The sequence below is a fragment of the Budorcas taxicolor genome, chromosome 10 (genome assembly GCF_023091745.1).
Source record: "Budorcas taxicolor isolate Tak-1 chromosome 10, Takin1.1, whole genome shotgun sequence".
Taxonomy (NCBI): Eukaryota; Metazoa; Chordata; class Mammalia; order Artiodactyla; family Bovidae; genus Budorcas; species Budorcas taxicolor.
Window position 1 is genome coordinate 41,161,066 of NC_068919.1, and position 21,010 is coordinate 41,182,075.

The window sequence follows — 21,010 nt, forward strand, 5'->3', positions numbered from 1 at the left end:
AAAAAAATGGGCTAGAAAAAACTTTGACATTTGAATATCGTCGTAGAGGTAATAACATTCACTAAAATCACATGAATCCCTCACGCCCGCCCCCATAATAATAAAACTGAAATTTTTAATAAACCACATGAATTCTTGATTTAAATAACAATAATTCTCAGAGTGAACACTGTCTCCTTAAACAATTAGCTAATTCCAGGCCATTCTGTATTTGTGGACCACAACTTTACACTTTATATCAATATTAATTGTTATAGTCATATATCTTAGGTTGCTTATTGTTTCATGTGTGGGTGTCTCATCCCTTTAGTTTATTATAGAACTAAACTGATTGATTCCCTAAAATCACACATGTACTGCGTGAATCTTGGGAAAGCTACTAGGATAGACCAAAGTTGTACCGGAGCTTGTCCCTGTCAAATCTCACTGGTCTTATCCAGTGTCTCTGGACTTCCTGATGCTCTCCTGCTTCAAGATCTTGATATGGTCACTTCTCCCCTACTCTTTACCTACTCAAGACCTGCTCATACTCAGTTCAAACCATTCTTTTTTTCCCCCAAATCATTCTTTAATGAAGCCTTTCTTGGCTCTAGAACTCTATATACCTGGTTATACACTATCACAGCACTTTCTTTCCTTGGATACTTTTCACAATCGAAAGTAAATAATTGTGAATTATTTAATATCCATGCCAGACAGACTTCTAAGATGACCCCTAATAATCCACACCTCCTGGTAATCACCTTGTTTAATCACCTCCCCTTGAGTGTGGGTTGAACCTAATGACTTGCTTCTAATAATAGAATATGGCACAAATGATCAAATATTTTACTGTATTGTACTTTTTTTTGTATTGTACTTTTAAAAATAAACGTTTTTAAGTAACAAGATGTCACTTTCTTGCCTTAAGTTACAAAAAACGGTGGCTTTCATTTACAAGCAGACTCTCTTGCTAGTTTTGATAAAGTAAGCTGCCATGTTGGGGAGGCCCAATAGCCAGCAAGGACTGAAGCCCTCAATCGATCAATCCTGGATGAACTGAATCCTGCCAATCACTGAATGAACTCGGAAGCAAACCATGCCCAACTGACTGTGAGATGACTGCATCTTGACCGCAGCCTTTTGAGAGACGGTGAAGCTAAGGACCCAACTAAGCCTACCTGAATTCCTGACCCATGGAAAATGTGAGAATTTAAGTGCCTGCTGTTTTAAACGGCTAAATTGGGGGTAATGGGTTATGCAGCAATAAATAATTAATACACTATCTGCCCCCCGACCTCTGCAGTGTTGTACTCGCCTATTCCCTTGCTCCATAAGTATTTTGCAGCTAATATATTTCAGTGTATTTCTGACTGAATTAATGAATGACAGCTCGGTGTTAAGTCAAATTCTAAGTGAAAAAAAAAAAATACCAACTGATATATTGCTTGTATTTTTTAAATGTCGGGGATCAACAGATAATCAAATAATCAGAATTTATTATTTTCTCCTACAGAATATCCACTCTTGCCCCTGTTCACTAACCCCAAAACATGGTAAAAGTCCCATAAAACTCATCTTCACAAAAACAAACCAAAAACCTCTACACACACAAGACCAAGCAAAACCTGGTAGAGAAGTGTGTCCCGTCCGGCAGGTATTTACGTATGTAAATACCGTATTCTTTTTTTTTTTTTTTAAGGCAGATTTAATGAGAAAAATCTTGTATAGGATCATTCTACAAATCGTAGAAAACACGGATATGGCAAGAGAAGTTCTAAAGGAAATCTTAAAAAAAAAAAAGACATGCTTCAAACCTACCCACTTTTTAACCCTTCACGAATTCTCTCTCAAGAATAGGACCTGACCTAAAATTGGGAGAGCTGGCAGGGCCCACAGTTTGTACCAATCTGACAGCTACTGGCAAGCAATGGGCTTTCCCAGGTCGCTCATTCGCTGTCTCCGTAACCACGTGAGCCGCGATGCTGGGATTCCCATGCCGCAGAGGAAAAGACTAAGCGGGCAGAGAGCGCCCAATCACCGTGCTAATATACGGATGCTGCGGAACCTATCGCCACTTCTCCGGCTGTTTGGCAAGTGCAGGAGAGCCTCATCCCTTCCAGGAGAAACTTTACGAGTCCGTGTCGGGGAATCTAAGAAGGCATCGCCAGATCCTCTTCGCTTCAACTCTCTCAGGGCCTCTGTCATTTTAAGGCCAGAGGCCAGGTTCCGTCTCGGCGTGCGGCTGACCCCGCTGACCCGCACGGCGGTCTGGCCCTGGCTCTCCCCTCCTACCCCGCCAGCTATCCGGCAGACTCACCCCCGGAGCATCAATCCGCGAAGCTTGAAGGCGGAGAGCGCCCGGCTCCTTAACCGCTCAGGCGCCATGTTTGCGTTTTGGCGCCACGGCCCCGGCTCCGCCCCTTCCCGGGCGAGCCCGGTCCTGGCCCCGCCTCAGAAACGCCTGTTCTCTATATTTAAATAGCGCCAGAGGCCACTACTCCTCTCAGTGCGTGGAAAGATCCGCGGTTCCGCGGGCCAGGCAGGCTGCCTCCTTGCACCCTCTAAGTTGCAGGAGAAAACGACCCTACACTGCTCTGTTATTGGGATACTGACCAGCGAGTGCGCTGCTGTCTGGTTGGGAACGTGCTTCCCTATCTCAAGCGCTTTCGTGGAACCCACCTCCACCTTCGGTGACTCCCGTCGCGCTCATCCGAACCTTGGGGCCCTTCAGTACTTATGTTCTCTGCTTCTCACAAGCCCTGGAAATGCTCTGTTTCACCACAGGTTTTTCCCCGACATTCACTCGCAGCTGTTATACGTCACCATAATTCTCAACCACTCCACTTTATATTTAAGTTGCGGGCTGCCTTTAAGCGCTTTAAATGTATTAATATATTGCTTGTAAAGCCAAATGAGTTGTGTGCTGTTTTTTCAACATCTTCCTTTTACTGATGAAAAAAGTGAGACACAGATATGGTAGGTAGATGGCTCATTCAAGATGAAACATTCAGTGAGTGATGGATGGAGCCAGGATTACTCAATCTTTTTCCAGCAAGTGAGCTGTTAATTTGCTACGCGTCAAAACGCTTGCTCCAATGAGTTAAAATAAAAACCCTAGAGTGCTTATAAGTGAACGTGCAGTCTTATGAAATGTGAGGATGATTCCTAAGAACTGCTCTACAATGGCTTCCAGTGTATTCGACTTGTTGCTTATGTACGACTCTGCGACCCGATGGACTGGAGCCCGACAGGTTCCTCTGTCCAACGGATTTCCCAGGCAAGAATAGTACAGTGGGTTGCCTCTTCCTTCTGGGAATCTTCCCAACCCAGGGATTGAACCCAGGTCTCCTGCACTGGCAGGCAGATTCTTTTACTGCTGAGCCACCAGGGAAGGCCAGTATCTACATATTTAGAATTTATTTAGTATCTATTACTACGAGACTCTGAGGAGTCAATAATACTTGATTATTTCAGCGTTTGTGTCTAACGGGGCCTCTGTACCAACTAGCTACAGCAAGCAGGCACTTAATAATCATATGCTGAATAAATGAATGAATTAACGTTCTGAGGGGTGAGCAGCCACATTCTCTAAAAGGACAGGGGCATTTATAGACACTGGCATGATTATTGTCTTCCCTCTTGGCACTAGTTTTACTTCAGTAACATCATTTTATGGCAAGGGTTAGGCAGCTTTCTCTGGAAGGGGCCAAACAGTAAACGTTTTCCACAGTGAGACCTATCTGGTCTTTGTTGCAGGTACTCAGCTGGGCCTACTCTGTGGCTTACATCAGCAGCCACAGACAGTCCTTAAACGAATGAGTGGCTGTGTGCCAATAAACTATGTACAGATGCTGAAATTTGGATTCGTATTTTTTATGAGTAATATAATTTTTAATTTTTTTCAACCATTAAAAAATGTATAATTTTTAACTTGTGGGCGCCACAGAATCACGTAAAGATTTGGCCTGCAGGCTGTAGCTTGTTGGCGTACGTTTTAGGAAATTTTCAATTAAATATATATATTATATATATATATTTTCTCATTCTCTCCTATTCTCGCTCTCTCTCTCTGGATAACCATCTCTGCTGGAAGTTGAATGGAAAAGGCAAACCCTCATAAAGCATTTGTGTACTAATACATTGATTTAAATCACAGCAACATCAAATCCGTGTACAAGAAGTCCATCGAGTCACTGGATAAGGTACAGAGTTAGGCTGTTCCGCCCACACAACACAATCCAAGTGACACGAAACCGGCGAGTGGCAGGGCTGCGGAGAAGCGAAGGCACCTCCCTGCCCACTCAGACCTCAAGCATCCCTAACTGGCGACGCCACCCCGGGCTCGGCTTCCCGGGCGGGCTTCGGGACGGCGCAGCCGCACTGGTGCCGCCTTCCCACCAATCTCGACCCTCGACGCGTTCCGTTCGTGCGTGGAGGAGCCAGGCGGGAGAAGAGGCCGCTCCGTGGGCAGGGGCTGCGGCGCGCCGAGCGGCTGGGCCCAGCAACCGCGCGGATGGCGGACTCGCAGCTGTTCTGCGTGGCCGAGGAGCGCAGCGGCCACTGTGCCGTGGTGGATGGAAACTTCCTCTACGTATGGGGGGGCTACGTGGTAAGGGGAAGAGGCGGGACGGGGCGGACTCGCGCCGGGAGACCGCCCGGCCTCTCGGCCCGACCGGCCGACTAGCCCCCGCCCACACCCGGCCCAGAGGCGGGGGCCAGTCCGCGGCCCTGGCCGACGCCGTCGGCGCCCCGCCCGGCCCTCTGCTGTCGGCCGCTCTTCCGCCGCTTCGGGGCTGGACGCCGAGCCGCCGTTGCTTGCACTAGGAAAGCCTTCAAAGCCCGCTCCGGGGCCCTTCCCATTCTCCAGTCCGCCGGGTCCTCGCAGCTGGCGGATAGCTCGGCTTGCCCAGCGCTCAGGCGGTTACTGCGCGATTGATGATCATTTTTAAATGCTGACGCAGACGCAAAAGCCCACCGAGGATGCCGTCCTATATTATTCCATAAATATTTCCTTATTCCCGCGGCGCGATTCGGAATCATTGAAGCATTTAAGCATTCTTAAGTAGTTTTTTTAGTGGCATTCCTTTACCAGTGGGTAATGACAATTTTTTTTTTCCCGAATCTGAAAACAGGCTCATATTAACAGTATGAATGTTAGGCTTTAAAATTCTTGTTACAGTGGAGGTTTGAAAATGTGCTTTGTTTCTATAATCGTAGGATTATAGAATCAAGGATTCTAAAGATGGAAAGCAGTTCAGGAATATATGCCGACCCCTTTAGTTTAAGATTTAAGGGAAAAAAAAAAAAGCGAGCCATCTGGAGTTCTACTGGAGGTAGAACAGATATTTTTCTGACTGATTCGATACTGTTATGTGACAGATGTAACATGACTGAATCGCTCAAAGAAATAAAGAACATGCTGTGTATGTTAAATGATTCTCACATCCAAGTGGGTTTTTGTTTTGTTTGTGTTTATTTTTAATCTGATTCAGTGTCAGGATGGGAAAATCAGAACTCACATTTGAGTGCCTATTATACGTGGCATGTGTTAGGAAATCTCATATTCCTAATCTTAAATAATCCTTACTATACCTTTTAAGGTAAGTAATATACTATTTTAAAGATAAGGTCTATGAGTCAGTAAGAGTAAATAATTTGACCGTTTGGCTGCAGGGGCAGCAGATTCCAAATGAGATATATTGGATTTCCAAAGCCTATTTTTTTCTATGATAAACATAAATTAGGCTTTCTTAAGGTCTAATAGTTCCACCTCGTGTTCTTGGTGAAAATACAGTCTAGATATAATGATGGTTTTTGCAGAAGAAATATTTTTATTGTTTTGAGGTATACCACTTGATGTACAGTTGTCAGACTTCAGGGCGATATTAATTCTTAGTGTTGTGACAGATGAAAAAAATCTCACAAGATAGTAATCTGTAATATCTCATATCTGGTGACAATATAGATTTCTGTTGGGCCCATAGCTGAAATGTCTGGAGTTTTTACATTTCATTTTAATCTTGAAAATTGTGTAATTGGTAAGATTCCAGGTTTTCAGGTGATAGTAAATAGAAATACTTCCTGCTACTGATCCGATGAGTAAATGCTATAAGAACCACCCTGGAAAGTACCGCACAGATTTGGATCAAGCCTGCTTCTAAATCCAGGGATTGTCAGCACTTGTATTATGTCTAAGGCATAAGCAGAAGGAAAGAGAGAGTGGGAGGCAGAAAAGAAGACATGGCATATCATGATGAAAAAGTAGAATCATTCCAACAATTGTTTTATTCACATCCTTCTGAACAGCTAAAAGGCCCTGGAATCTAGAGATAATCCAGTAGTCAGTCGTTAAGAATAGTATTCAGTTGATTCCAGATTGTTTGTTCCAAACCCAGTTTTCCTCCTCATGAACGCAACGTGTGTTAAAATTGACAAAAGTATATCCTAAAACTTAAATGGCCCACATTTATCTGTCTAAATTATTATTACCCTATTATTGAACATCTTGTAAAATCCAGTGTATCTGAAAATAGCCCTGCCTCTAGAGGTAAGAGCAGCAACACTGAAAAAAGTAAATTCTAATTGGTGCCAGAATATTCTCTTGTTCCTAGTTTTCTCATATATTTTCCACACTACTGAAATTCATACAAACTTTAGTATTACAACTAGCAACATTTAAAAGTTGTGAGTAGTTTTTTCTAAATTTTTGAGGAGAAGCACAATGTTTTAGCGTGTTTACAGATTATATACTTTCCTCTTAAGGTTTAATCATATGAACACTTTTATTTGCATAATACAATTGATGTTAATACATTTTGCCCTAAACCTTTCCTTATACAAACTAGCTGCATGAATCTGTTTAACTATATGTTTGTGTTCTGGAAAAGGACTTAAAGGAAAGAAGAATCAATTTAGAAAATGTTTGAAAATAATGAAAGTTGGAGGTTTACAGTACTAGATTTTAAAACATAACACAATACTGAAACAAATCAGTGATACAAGTTAAAATAGCGTGATGGAATGGAGAAGGAATTACATAAACAACCAAGCATATAAGAGTATTTTGTATATAAAAGGCAGCATTTCAATTCTGGAAAAAGGTACTTATTCAATATGTTCCTGGGGCTACTGGAGGAAAATGATAGTAGAGTTTAGGATTGACAAATATAGAGAAATTAAGTTATTTGATACCAGAAAAAAATATGTGCCTTGTAAAATTCTGAATTGGGAAAAGAAAAACTGAATTGGGAAAAAACTATAAGGGGAAAAGTTTGCAAGTTGTTTTTTAATATAAAAGGAAAATTGCTTAATCATCTTAGAGCAGTTAAGATCAAAGTTTTAAAAATTAAACTCTGTGCTTTTTAAACACCATAAAGTGAGAAGGTGAATGACAAACTAGCAAAGTTACTTGCAACATATGTCATAGACAAAAGGTCTGTAAAAATAAAGGTTGCTATTTCTCTGAAAAATGAGCAATGGACATGCGCAGAAATTTAAAAGGAAAGAAATAGATTGTGAATCAAAGAAACACAAATGAAAGTTTTCTTTTCCAATTTGCAAATATTAAAAAGTTTTTGAGACGAGCATAGGGAAATGAATTACTCATGCACTAGCAAACTTTTTTGGAGAGAAAGTTAGCAATGTGTATTAAAAGCCTTAAGTGAGTATTTCTTTAACTTAATGATTTATTGATAGATGGTCACACAGACCACCCATATTATGTGGAGATGTTAATTCTTTTTAGATGGCCAGAATTTGAATCCCCTTCCTCTTGTAGTATCCCCCACTAAGTGAGTCTTATTTTAGTTGTCTGAGTATTTATTTTAGTTGTCTGAGTACCTCCTACGTACCTTCATAGAAAATATATTCTGTAAAGATAGGAATTTTGTTCCCTATTCTGTCCTTGGTGTCCTGAGTCAGACATAGCTCATAGTAGGTGCCCAATAAAAAAGAACCAGAGTACCAGGTTTTTTCCAGCTTCGCTTGCAGCTAGGTTCTGGGCAAGTAGCCTGGATGCTATTGGTTAGATGTATGTGTGGTAGATTTGGACTTAAGAATAAAGATGTAAAAATCACGACTTAAAGAGGATTCTTAGCTACCCATAGAATTTGTAGGAAGATAAGGTCCCTGGCATAAAAGGTAGTTCTACAAGCTGCTCACCAGCGACTGGGGCAGTTTGCACTTCAGTCTGGTTTTCTGGGTTTTTAGGTCTTGCTTCTCTTATCATAAGCTGGTTCTCCAGCTTCCCTGATGATTCCATGAGCTACCTAATATTCATTTATTAGAATTTTATTCTTTAATTTAAAAATTTGAAATGTTTATACAAAAGGATATGTAGAATAACTATCATGTTGTACTTCCAGATTAAGAAATCAGCTAAAATCAGTACCTTAGAAGTTTCCTGTTTCTCCTTCCCTGATTATATAGTTCCTCCCATGCTCATAGGTTACCACTATCTTGATTTCTTATTAATCACCATTTTGTTTATAGTTTTATCACTTATGCATCTGTCCCTAAACAATATATTATTTGGTTTTTCAATCAGAGCATGGGTTTTCTTTTATGACTTAATTCTTTTAGTTAACATTGTGTGTTTTAGACTCATACATTATTTGTATTCAGCTAGTGGGCACTTGCATGGCTGTGACTGTGTTTGCTTAGTGTTTATTTTGTTTGGTCAGTTTCTATGCTGTGCAGTTATTAAATATTTTGGAAATCTCCCCTAGATTTATTCTTTTGATGTGTGTACTATATAATATTCTCTTGTGTGAATTCACAGCAATTTCCTTATCTATCCACTATTGATGTATATTTGAATGTTTCAGGTTTTTCTTTTCTTTTTGTAATTGTAAGCAATGCTGCACTGAGCATTCTTTGTAACATGTCTCCTATTATACATGCAAGGGGGCATATACATTCTCTAGGGCATACACCAAGGGATGGAATGCTGGGTTGCCTGGTCACACACTTCCAAATTAAATTGGAAACATCAGTGTTACCAAAATATTTGTGTCAATTTATACCACCCTCACCAACTTCCTTCTTGTTCCACATCCTTGACAACATTTGGTACCATCTGGCCTTCAAATTTGCCAATCCAGTGAGTGTGATGACATATTTCATTGTGGTTTTTATTTGCTTTCCATAATTATAATACAGTGGGGGGTCTTTTCATAGCTTTATGAACTATTTGTGTTTTCTGTAAAAACACTGGTTCATGTCTTTTGCTCACCTGTCTATTGAGTTCTTTTTTACTGATTTATAGGAATTCTCTAATTATATAGTTGTATGAGTTTAATATGTCTTTTCAGTTTGAGGCTTCCCTGGTAGCTCAGTTGATAAAAAATCCACCTGCAATGTGGGAGACCAGGGTTTGATCCCCTAGAGAAGGGAAAGGCTACCCACTCCAGTATTCTGGCCTGAAGAATTCCATGGACTGTATAGTTCATGGGGTTGCAGAGTTGGACACAGCTGAGCAACTTTGGCTTTTCTCAGTTTGCAGCTTATCTTTGTATTTTCTTGATGATTATATTTTGTTCAACAGAGGCTTTTAATTAATGACATTAATGCTTTGTACTTTCTGCATCTTAAATCTTTCCCAGTGTGGAGATCATAAAGTCTCCTATTTTGTCTTCTAAACAATTTTTGGTTTTGCCTTCCACATTTAATTTTTTTTAATCTGAATTTTTGTTTGGTTGGTTGGTTTAAGGTAGGGATCCAATTTTATTATGTTTTCAATATGGATAATCAGTTATTCTTGTGTCATATATTAAATAGTCCCCTCTTTCCCTACTAATATGCAAACTCTGTCATGCGTCAAGTTTCCATGTTTGTGTCATCTGTTTCTAGGTTCTTTATTCTGTGAAGTTTGCTGTTTATTCTTGTGACAGAACCTCCCTCAGTGTCTAAATTACAACAGCTTTACTAGAAGTCTGAATGTTGGATGGTAAAAGCCCCCCTCACACTCTATCTTGCTCTTGAGGAATATTTTGGTTATTTAGGGACTTTTGTTTCATATACATTTTCTTTACTGTTTCTATTATAGTAAAATGTATAAAACATTTAATTTGTCATCTTCACCAAGTTAGTGTACAATTGGTGGCATTATATTCAGTGTTGTATAGTGTAACCACTATCTGCTTCCCACATGGTGCTAGTGGTAACGATCCTGCCCGCCAGTGCTTGAGATGTAAGAGGAATGGGTTCAGTCTCTAGGTCGGGAAGATTCCCTGGTGGAGGGCATGGCAACTGACTCTAGTATTCTTGCCTGGAAAATCCCGTGGACAGAGGAGCCTGGCTGGCTACAGTCCATAGGGTCTCACAGAGCTGGGCCTGACTGAAGCTACTTAGCCTGCACCACTGTCTAGTTCCAAAACTCTTACTCCAAACAGAAATTCTGCCTCCCTCGCTTTTTACCCCAGTCCCTGCTAACTCCTAACCATTCTATCTTTATACATTTGCCTTTTTCTAGATATTTCATGTAAATGAGATCCTAACTGTTTGTATTTGTGAGTCTGGTTTCTTTTATTCAGCATATTACGTTCATGGTTTGCCTGTGTTGCAGTATGATCAGAACTTATTCCTTTTATGGAGAATACCACATTTTGTTTATCCATTCATCTGTTGTTGGGACACTTGGGTTGTTGCCACCTTTTGTAAATTGTAAATAGTTCTGATATCAAGATTGGTATTACAAGTATCTGAGCCCCTATTTTCAATTCTTTTGGATACATAGCAGTGGAATTCCTGGGTCATGTGGTTATTCCACATTTAACTTTTAGAAGAACTGCTAACTTGCTTTCCACCGTACTTCCTCATTTGTATAAACTTTAGAATCAGATTGTCAAATAAAGTACTCTATTAAGATTTTATGTTACTGTACTCAATCTTTAGATCATTTGAGAGTGATAGACATGTTATGAAATTGAGACTTCAGGTCCAAGTATGTAGTATATCTCTATTCAAGACTTTCTGATGTCTTTTCAATAAAGTTTTGTAGTATCTTCATCAATATCTTATGTATCTTTTATTGGGTTTACTCTTGGCTTCTTTGTATTTTTTGATGTTAGTTTCTTTAAAAGTAAATTTCTTGATTATCACTGGTATTTTGAAATACAACTAACTTGAATATTTTTTACTCTGGCAAACTTTCTAAACATACATTCATTCTCAAAATCCATCTGTTAATTATGTTTATTTTCTATGTGGAATCTACACATGATGACAGTTTTGTTTCTTTCATCCTAATCTTTATTCCTTTTTTTTAAACTACACTGGTGGACCTAAAGTACAGTGTAAAACGAAAGCTATTTTTTTCTTGCTCCTAATCTCAGAGGGATTGTTCTAAACTATTAACCATTAAGTTTGATGATTGCTTAGGGTTTTGTTTGTTTGTTTGTAGGTGTCCTTTTTCAATTTATGAATGTTGAGTTTCCAAGAGTGACTTTTGCATTATACTGAGATAATTATGTTTTTTCTTCTTTACTCGCCAAATGTGATGACTTATAAAAAATAGTAGTAATATTTGTAATATTAAATCAATGTTCCATTCCTTGGATTAAGTACAAGTTAGTATCATATGTTACCTTTTATATACATCAACTGGATCCTATTTACTCATTACTTTTTAAAGCAGTTTTACATCTTTGTTCAAAAGTGGTTTGGGTAGTATTCCTTCTTTTATATTCTGGAGTAGATTTTTTGGAAGATTTAATTATTTGTTCTGTGAGTGTTTGGAAGAACTCATCTGTAAAGCCATCTGGTTTGGTACTTTGGGTGGGGGAGATTTTAAATCTCTGATTCAATCAAAACTATGAGATTATTCATATTTTCCAATTTTTCTTGAGTCAAGTTTCCTCACTCTCATTCTCTCTCTTCCTCCATGTCTCTTAACTTCTTTTTTATATATTCCATCTCTCTGGGCTATGTTTCTGGATTAATAAGTTCACTAATTCTCTCTTTTTTTTTTAGGGTAACCTTCACAAAAGCAGTTTTAGTGGAATGAGTCTGAATTGATTAATCTGGGTTGATGTTGTAATGAGCAGTGAAGCAATGGAGAGTTCCACTATAACTCAGTATGGAACCTTTGTTATGAAGGGAGCTGAGAAATAAGAGGATTTGTGGAAGAGTTTTGTTTTCAGATGAGCAATACTAAGGCATATTTGAGTATCGATAGGGGTGATCTACCACAGAAGCAAAATTTGATGATGTAAAAGAAAAGGGATAATTTAGGAGTGAAATCACTGAGAAAATAAGGAACTAGGGTCAAATTGTTCAATTCTGTGCTCCATTAGGTTTTTTGCAACACTGCTTTTAAAGATTAGTTAAACGGACTTCTCTTTTTATTCATGAGATGAGCATACAGTCAGTTTAATAAGTATTATTCATGTATCCATTCTCTTAAGCCACAAGTTTTCTATTTGTCTTGTATGTCCAAGTCACTGTGAGACTCTGGGAACAACAAAATAAACATGATCTATGCACTCATGAAGCTTGTATCGTGGCAGTGGTGGTGCTGTGTGTATATGATAAAGACAAAGGACTTGGAAGGGAAAGTGCAGGATTTATGAGAGCATTTAACAGGGACCTTAATCTCTTAACCTTATTCTAGAAGATTAAAGAAGCAACAGAATGATTCCCAAAGAAAGAGTAATTAGCCAAACAAATTCTGAGAGAGCATTGCAAGAAGAGAGAAGAGCATAGGTGAAGGTCCAGTTGGAAACTTGCATGGGTTTAGGAACGGAAGGAAGACTGGAACTTAACGATTAAAGGCAAGAAGAACTTTGGAGGGATAGCAGGTGCCATACAGCACAGAATCATAAGAATTTTAGACCATCCTGAGAGCAACAGGGAAGCACTGAAGGGGCTTCAGCAGAAGAGTGACAGAAGCCATTCCCATACTATTCCTGTTGTAAAGGTGCACTCATGTGGCTCCTAGAGCTGGGTGCCGTTAAACCTTAGAGTCATGCAGTTAACTCCCTCTCTTAACAGTTGTTTACTCGTCCATCAGTCAGACATGGTTTCCTCAGTCAGAGTGGAAGTTTCCTTGGAAATATAATGTTTTTCTATTCTGAGCATAAGTGTATGAGAGTAGGGGCGGGGGAGAGAGACAGACAGAAACAGAGATGGAGTTAGAGACAGACCCAGTAGTCAGGATACTATTTTAAAAATTTTAACTAATAGAGCAAGGAGAATTAACTAATTCTACTTAGCATGTTAATAATTTATACATCATACAGAAATTGTTAAATTTTTAGACATTTAATTCTTAGATATTCTTAAACATCTTTTGCAACTAGCTATTTTTGAGTTATTTTATAACTTTTGAGTAATCCTGACAGATTTATGTAAGGATTTGTTTTAATCCCTAGGTTTTTAACTTTAGCATAAAGAAAATTGTTATTTTATTCTTATTTCTCTTTTCATTATAAATATCAGAATGTGCTGTATATGTTATCAGCATCTTTAGAAATTATTAACATTTGGAGTTGACATTTTGACTAGCTAAATTTATCTTGATCCTTAGATTCTATATTTAATCGACATCTAACACTATGCCTTGCACATAGTAGGCACTCAAAAAACATGTGCAGTGAATCAAGGTATATGATATTGTGCTCACAAAAGTTTCCTTTCTTACCTCCTCCCTTTTACCACAAATATATTGCCCTTTTTCAGTATTCCTTTTCTTTCTGGATTCATAGTCTTCAGTATTCTGCTCTAATGTTACTGTTCTGCTGTTTTCTCTTTCTTGAACTTGCTTGGAAAGTTTAATGGCCCTCAGTCTTTTCCTGAGACTCATGTACTTGCTATTTTGTATTGCCTACTTTCTCTGAGAAAATGTCTCTCTTCCCCTTCTCTTTTGATCTATCTTAATTTCTATTGAAAAAACCATCTTTGAGGCTGTTTATTGCTTTTGTCTTTTTCACTGTTTTCATTGTGGTTTTCCCATCCTGAGCAACTATTTAGTTGTTACTTTGTAAATAATAAACATAATTTTATGTATTCTGTGTTTTTAGTCTATTGAAGACAATGAAGTATATTTGCCTAATGATGAGATTTGGACCTATGATATTGATAGTGGGTTGTGGTAAGTAATTTTACACTGCATAATGTCCAATCTTAGTACCTGTTGTAACTGTTGTCACAGACAACAGGAGATTTGAGACCATACTTGGAACATACTGCAGTATTATGCTGTCTCCCTTTCCTTTTCTTTCAGTGCTTTATTCCCTCTGGATGTTTCTCTCCCCACATCCCTTCCCCTCTTCATTCGTTGTCCTTTACCATTCTGAAGACTTGGTTTTGTTCTACTATTTCCCAATTCTGGTGACATGAGAAGATTTTGTAACTTTTTCCCTCAGTAGGTTGAAAAATCTTTACCATGGACCTTCTTACAGTTTTTAGAGTATTGGCTACCATGATATCTTAATTGTAATTGTCAGTGACAATTTTCATTGAAAAAGTACTGATGGAGTTCAAAAGGAATTTTAATTTGCCTTTCTGGAAAGTTACGGAATTCCACGTTATTCTTGCTGCAGGACAATGCACCTCATGGAAGGAGAACTGCCTACCTCCATGTCAGGAAGTTGCGGTGCTTGCATAAATGGAAAGCTGTACGTTTTTGGAGGATATGATGACAAAGGATACAGCAATCGAGTAATTTTTTTTTTTCAATTCAGGAGTGCAGAAAATGTAATGTTTAATGTGTCACTTCATCTCACAAGTTTACAAGTATTTTGCAAAGAAGACGTGTAGAAAAGCTTGAGCTAGCTGATAAGGTTTTAAAAGATAGAGTGAAAATGCAGCATACCTGCTCCTCTCTGATCCCAGATCCTTCTGCTTCAGAATTAACTGCTTACTTGGTTGATATCCATAGGGCAAGAACAAGAAGGGTAAAGATTCATTTCAGTATGTTTCATATACCATTTTTGCTTCTAAAACATAGTCCCATTTTCATTAACTCTACAATTAAAATTTTTACCTTTTAAAAATAAAAAGTAATACTAATTTTGGATCACCTATCCCTGTGACATATATTTAATTTTCTGATGCCCTGTCTGTTAATAGTATTCTCCTCTTTTAAAAGCTTTATTTTGTTAATTTGCGAACAAGAGATGGAACCTACGTTTGGGAAAAAATCACCAACTTTGAAGGGCAACCACCCACACCACGTGATAAACTTTCCTGCTGGGTATATAAAGACAGGTAATACAGCAAAACCACCTCATTAACTGCATTCAAGTAAGGATTATAGCTTGTGTCCAAAACAGAGAAAACTTGAAACTCTGAATTTTTTTCAAGATATAATTACAAACTGTTTTGACACTGATGGTAAAGGCAGTTTTGAATCCTAGTTAAGAACCACGTCATAAGAATAAATATGGTGGAAGCAACTATTTGTTTTTTTAAATTAATTACTTTATTAATTTTATGGATAGTTACTATAGTCACACAGTTTAAAAATCAAAACCATATTAAAAAGTCTGGCTCCCATTGTTGCTCCCATCCATCCTGTTCCTACCCCTCCAGATGCACAAATAGCTACTTTTATCAACCTATTTTGTATTTTTATAACAGTGGTTCTCAAACTTGTTTGCCATAGGAATAATATAGGGATTTTTTTTTTTTAATGCTCTGAAGCCCAGGTGATACCCTAGACTAACTAAATTACAATCAATGGGAGTATGATTTTTTTATGCTGCTCAAGTAATTCCAAGGTGCAGACACATTTGGGAACAATTGCCCTCTGTTATTTTAAGCAAACAGAAGCAAATACATATGTATGTATATATATATGTGAAAGTGAAGTCGCTCAGTTGTGTCTGACTCTTTGCAACCCCATGGACTATAGCCTACCAGGCTCCTCCTTCCATGGGATTCTCCAGGCAAGAATACTGAAGTGGGTTGCCATTTCCTTCTCCAGGGTATCTTCCTTGACCCAGGGATCAAGCCCGGGTCTCCTGCATTCCAGGCAGATGCTTTAACCTATGAGCCACCAGGGAGCCCCGTATACCTATGTATAAATATATATATAGATAATAGTATTCTATATATTTATCTATCTTTTCTGCCTACTCTTTACACAAACATCTGTGTACTCTACACTATTCTGCGTCCTACTGCTTTTAGTCTACACTACCATGGAGAACTTTCATTTTTCTATATCTCTAGTTGGAAAGCTGGGGTTTTTTTTGGTTTTGTTTGTTTTTACAGCTGCATAGTAATCTCCCATGAGGATATACTATAGTTTATTTAGCTTTTTCCCTATAGATGAAGCAACACTTAGATTATTTCATTTCCTATGCCATTACAAACTATGCTTTAATGAATATCTTTGTGTTTATATACATATAATTGCAGATCTATTTGTTGCATAAAATATCACAATCTGATTTCTGGATCAAAGGATAACATTTATAATTGTGGTAAATGCTTATTTTGCTAGGGCTGATATAATAGAGTTCTATAAATTGAATGATTTAAACAACAGAAATGTATTTCCCTGGCTGTCAGTGGTTAAGACTCTGCACTTGCACTGCAAGGGGCACAGGTGTGCATCCTGGTCAGGGACCTAGATCCCGCATGCCATGGGGTGTGTCAAAAAATGTATTGTCTCGTCGTTTTGGAGACTAGAAGTCTGGGATCAGACTGTCAGCAAGGTTGGCTCATTCTGTGGGTTTTCAGGAAGAACCTACTTCATGCCTCTCCCTAGCTTCTGGCGACTTGCTGGTAATCTTTGGGGTGTAGAAGCATCACTCAGATCTCTGCCTTCATAGTCACGTAGCAGTCTCTCTGTACTTGCTTGTCTTCCTCCCAGTTTCCCCCTTTTGTAAGAAAACCAGTTATATTGAATTAGTGCCTACCCTAATCACTTCATCTTAAGTTGATTGCCTCTATAATAGGGGTCCCCATGTCTCTGCCAAAATTACCTCGTTCTTCCTGAACTTCGTCCACCTTTTACAAATTGATCTGTTACTATTTCTGTTAGAAGTACTTTAAAGGCCAGGTCTGCTAATTCCAATATCTGGGCCACCTTGAAGTCAGCTTATATTGACTCTCTCCTCTCTTGATCCCAGGTCACTTTTTTTTGCCTTTTCATATACTTTCTAATTTTACATCATATGACAGACATTCTGTTTGAAAGAACAGTAAAGTTGTAGTAAACAATGCATCTCTCCAGAAAAGGACATGCCCGTTCTTTCTTTTTCAGACTGCTGGAGTGTGCTTTAAGTCAGTCTAACCTGCAGTTGGCCTATGCTTAGGCTTTGTTGCAGCTTTAGTTTCTTTCAGTTTTAGCACTGGCTTCAAATGTTCTGATGCAGGATCAAGACTTTTCTTTGCTAGGGCCCCACATTTTGAGCACTAGGGATTGTGTAGAGATTTTGAGCTGGGCTTCACAGCCAAGTTCCTACTTCTCAGAACTGTGAGAATTCCCTCCTTGTTTCATAGCCTAATTGGTAGGAATTTAGGTTGCTAGGGAGTTCTCTTTGCTCCCCAATTCCACTTTATACTTTCTGTACCTTGAGTGATCTCTTTAAGCATTGCATGTCGTCCCTGGGCTTTTGCGGGCAGCACTCTGAGGCGTTTCCTCCAGATTTCCTGTCCTGATCCCAAACTTTAGAGTTGATAGCTCAGATTGCCTCAAGAAGAGTTGCGCTGCTTTCTGCTGCTTCATTCTCTTGGTGACTGACCGTAAGTCCTCTCTGAAGATTATGTGAATACTTTTTGAATAGATTCAAACTCCTTAGGTGACTGAGTCTCTTAAGGTTCTAGTTTGCTGTGTGAGCCTACATGTGACTGCTAAAATTTTGGCTGGCTTCTTTTACAGACCCTGTGTGTGCCAGGTTCTTCCTCCTGTTGCATCAAGGATGAAAGCATGGGTTTCTCTCTCCTACTGCAGGCTCATCACTTTCTGGAATTAGTTTGCTTAGGTCTCTGTGTTCCCATAGCACTTTGATTTTTTTTTTTAAATTATGGTTTTGTAGTTTATATGGCTTGTTTAGGTTGTGAGAGAAATGATATCTTTCAACTTTCTGTGAACAAGCTGAAAGCAGAACTCCCAAAGTGTGTCCTTTGTTTTGTTTTTCAGATTAATATATTTTGGTGGCTATGGATGTAGGAGACATAATGAACTCCAAGATTGTTTTGATGTTCATGATGCATCTTGGGTAAGAGAGTAATCACTGTTTACATTTTCCTCTAATTTAGTGTCGCCTTGAAGTTTTTATAAATAATGAGCCCAGTCCTTCTCATTTTAATTTGCTATAATTGATACTATGAAAAAAAAGGTATCTTTTCTCTCTTTTGAATTTGGGTTCAGTTGCAAGAGATTTTCTCACCTAATAATATCAGCCTTCATTGCTACTGGCAGAGTAATTTCTTTTCTGATGTCATAAATCACTTACAGATGCTTCTAGTAGACAAGTAGTGGCTTTAGCACAACTTGAAAAACTCTGTTCATAGGTAACCACAGTGGCTGTTGCTGACATACACCTCCTTTTAGGTACGTCCGCCAGAACTATTCATAGCTCAGACTGGCTTCTGTATGACAGTGAGTAAGTTGGTAGTGCTACTGCTTTTTTCTACTTATTCTTACTGGCTAGAGAATAAACTATTATATTAATGAAAGAAGTCATGACTTACAAAAATGAAATCTTTTAAAAGATAACTTTAAAAGCCATTGATCTTCCCACTAAGATACACAGTAGCCTCACTTTTACCTTCTACTAGTGTATTTTATTATTATTCATTATTAATGTAAAGATATATGTACATATCATGTATGTCTCTTTGTATATGAGTATTTAAAATTTCTCCATAGGCTTTACTTAGACTATGTGTGAAATTAATATATGTTAATAAAATTGAATGGTTTTTAAGTGACAAAAGTAGTTTACATGGTTTTTCAGTTTTTAAAATGAAGTATCTTTTAAGTTTTGCTACTGACAGTATTACTGATAATTTTTAGTAATATAACTTCCCACTAATTATGTCCAATTATTTTTGCTCATCAGTGAAAGCTCTCATTTTTTTTCTCAACTAGTATACTTAGGCTAATGATCATGTCCTGAAGTTTATGGTGTACAGGTAGATTTTTTTCACTTAGATTCTGAACTAGGTAAATTGTGTAGTTTATTTGACTTGTTTGACAAGTCCTGATGAAAATGAATGATATAGTCCTGACGTATGACACAAAACTGCTGCAGAAGTAAGCTTGAGTAGTGGCAGAGGATTTCAGGAATGCAGAAGATACTAAATACAGTCTAACTGCTAAATCTTTGCCTTGCCAAGTCTTCTAGAAAACAAAGGAGAGTAAGCATACATTTAATGTATAAGAATAAGCTGCTTAGTTAAGTGATTAGAATTCTTTTACAAAAAGAACCACTGTTCCCTAAAGTTTCTAACAGCAAAGATTAGAAATTTGGCACATATACTTTAGGAAAACAGATTTTCAAATCTAAATATCATTCTATCCTCTGCAATTTTCAAAGAGATAGTCCTTTGAGAGGATTGGAGAATTGTCACCAAGTACAGTGATGAGTCATGAAAGCAATGCTATGAGAAGAACAGTTGCTAGGTGATGCTGCTATAGCCTAGGGATCGCACTTTGTGAGCCACTGGTGATACGCGTTAAGTTTAGAACTATGGTCACACTTGACTGTATTTCTGTAAAATTGTCTATTATTTCACCAGTAAATATGCAGTGAAACTATCATACAAATCTAAAAGACATTAAAACCTTTTAAAATATTTTAAAAATTTATGTTTTAGGAAGAGCAGATATTCTGGGGATGGCATAATGATGTTCACGTATTTGACACAAAGACACAGAGTTGGCTTCAACCCGAAATTAAAGTAAGTATTCTGAAAAGTTACCTTTATGTTTTTATATTCATTAACACTTTTAAAGTGAATTTCTTTTACTAAGTTATTGGCTGTTAGTAATTGAGTTTGTAATCATATACAAAGGGGTTCTCTTGAGTGCAGTCACTATTATTGTTTTTTTATCACATATTTTTCTCCAGGTTAAGGTTTTCTAGAAAACTCTAGAGAGGTGCCATCATCATTCTTTACCCACAAGTGTTCAGTTCAGTTCAGTTCAGTCGCTCAGTCGTGTGCGACTCTTTGTGACTCCATGAATCGCAGCACGCCAGGCCTCTCTGTCCATCACCAACTCCCGGAGTTCACTCAGACTCGCGTCCATCGAGTCAGTGATGCCATCCAGCCATCTCATCCTCGGTCGTCCCCTTCTCCTGCCCCCAATCCCTCCCAGCATCAGTGTCTTTTACAATGAGTCAACTCTTTGCATGAGGTAGCCAAAGTACTGGAGTTTCAGCTTTAGCATCATTCCTTCCAAAGAAATCCCAGGGCTGATCTCCATCAGAATGGACTGGTTGTATCTCCTTGCAGTCCAAGGGACTCTCAAGAGTCTTCTCCAACACCACAGTTCAAAAGCATCAATTCTTCGGCGCTCAGCCTTCTTCACAGTCCAACTCTCACATCCATACATGACTACTGGAAAAACCATAGCCTTGACTAGACGGACCTTTGTTGGCAAAGTAATGTCTCTGCTTTTGAATATGCTATCTAGGTTGGTCATAACTTTTCTTCCAGGGAGTAAGCGTCTTTTAATATCATGGCTGCAATCACCATCTGCAGTGATTTTGGAGCCCCAAAAAATAAAGTCTGACACTGTTTCCACTGTTTCTCCGTGTAATGCCCTAATTTAATGAAGGCTCTTTTTAAAAGTCCTTTTGTAGCAAAGTTCATGATTTTGAAAAGCCCATGTTTCATAAACTCATGAAATCTTAATACTCTTTCATGTGCTAGTGAGCAAACACAGATTCACATTAGTTTAAGCCGTAAAGAATTCTTGCATAGCTGGGAGGTATATTTTGAAGTGGCTCACACAGTGGAAAAGCTACAGGGACCAGGGCCTTAGGAACTGGAGCAATTTACCCAACCTCATCACAATATTTCCATCTTTCTATTGGCTTCTCCCTGCTTCTCTGTGTGCTAGCTTATT

The 21,010-nt window shown here is 38.4% G+C and overlaps 2 protein-coding genes across 2 annotated transcripts in view; one reads left to right on the forward strand and one right to left on the reverse strand.

The window, feature by feature from the left end:
- Positions 1-2,367, reverse strand: part of POLE2 (DNA polymerase epsilon 2, accessory subunit) — a 29,812-nt gene extending 27,445 nt beyond the window's left edge. The window contains exon 1 of the mRNA XM_052646876.1: positions 2,300-2,367. Coding sequence (XP_052502836.1) covers positions 2,300-2,367 — 68 coding nt within the window. The remainder of the gene's footprint in view (positions 1-2,299) is intronic.
- A 2,093-nt stretch (positions 2,368-4,460) lies between these two features.
- KLHDC1 (kelch domain containing 1) overlaps positions 4,461-21,010 on the forward strand; it is a 37,751-nt gene continuing 21,201 nt past the window's right edge. Inside the window, exons 1-6 of the mRNA XM_052647157.1 lie at positions 4,461-4,591; positions 14,001-14,071; positions 14,523-14,640; positions 15,071-15,189; positions 18,074-18,152; positions 19,756-19,839. Coding sequence (XP_052503117.1) covers positions 4,496-4,591; positions 14,001-14,071; positions 14,523-14,640; positions 15,071-15,189; positions 18,074-18,152; positions 19,756-19,839 — 567 coding nt within the window. The 5' untranslated portion in view covers positions 4,461-4,495. The remainder of the gene's footprint in view (positions 4,592-14,000; positions 14,072-14,522; positions 14,641-15,070; positions 15,190-18,073; positions 18,153-19,755; positions 19,840-21,010) is intronic.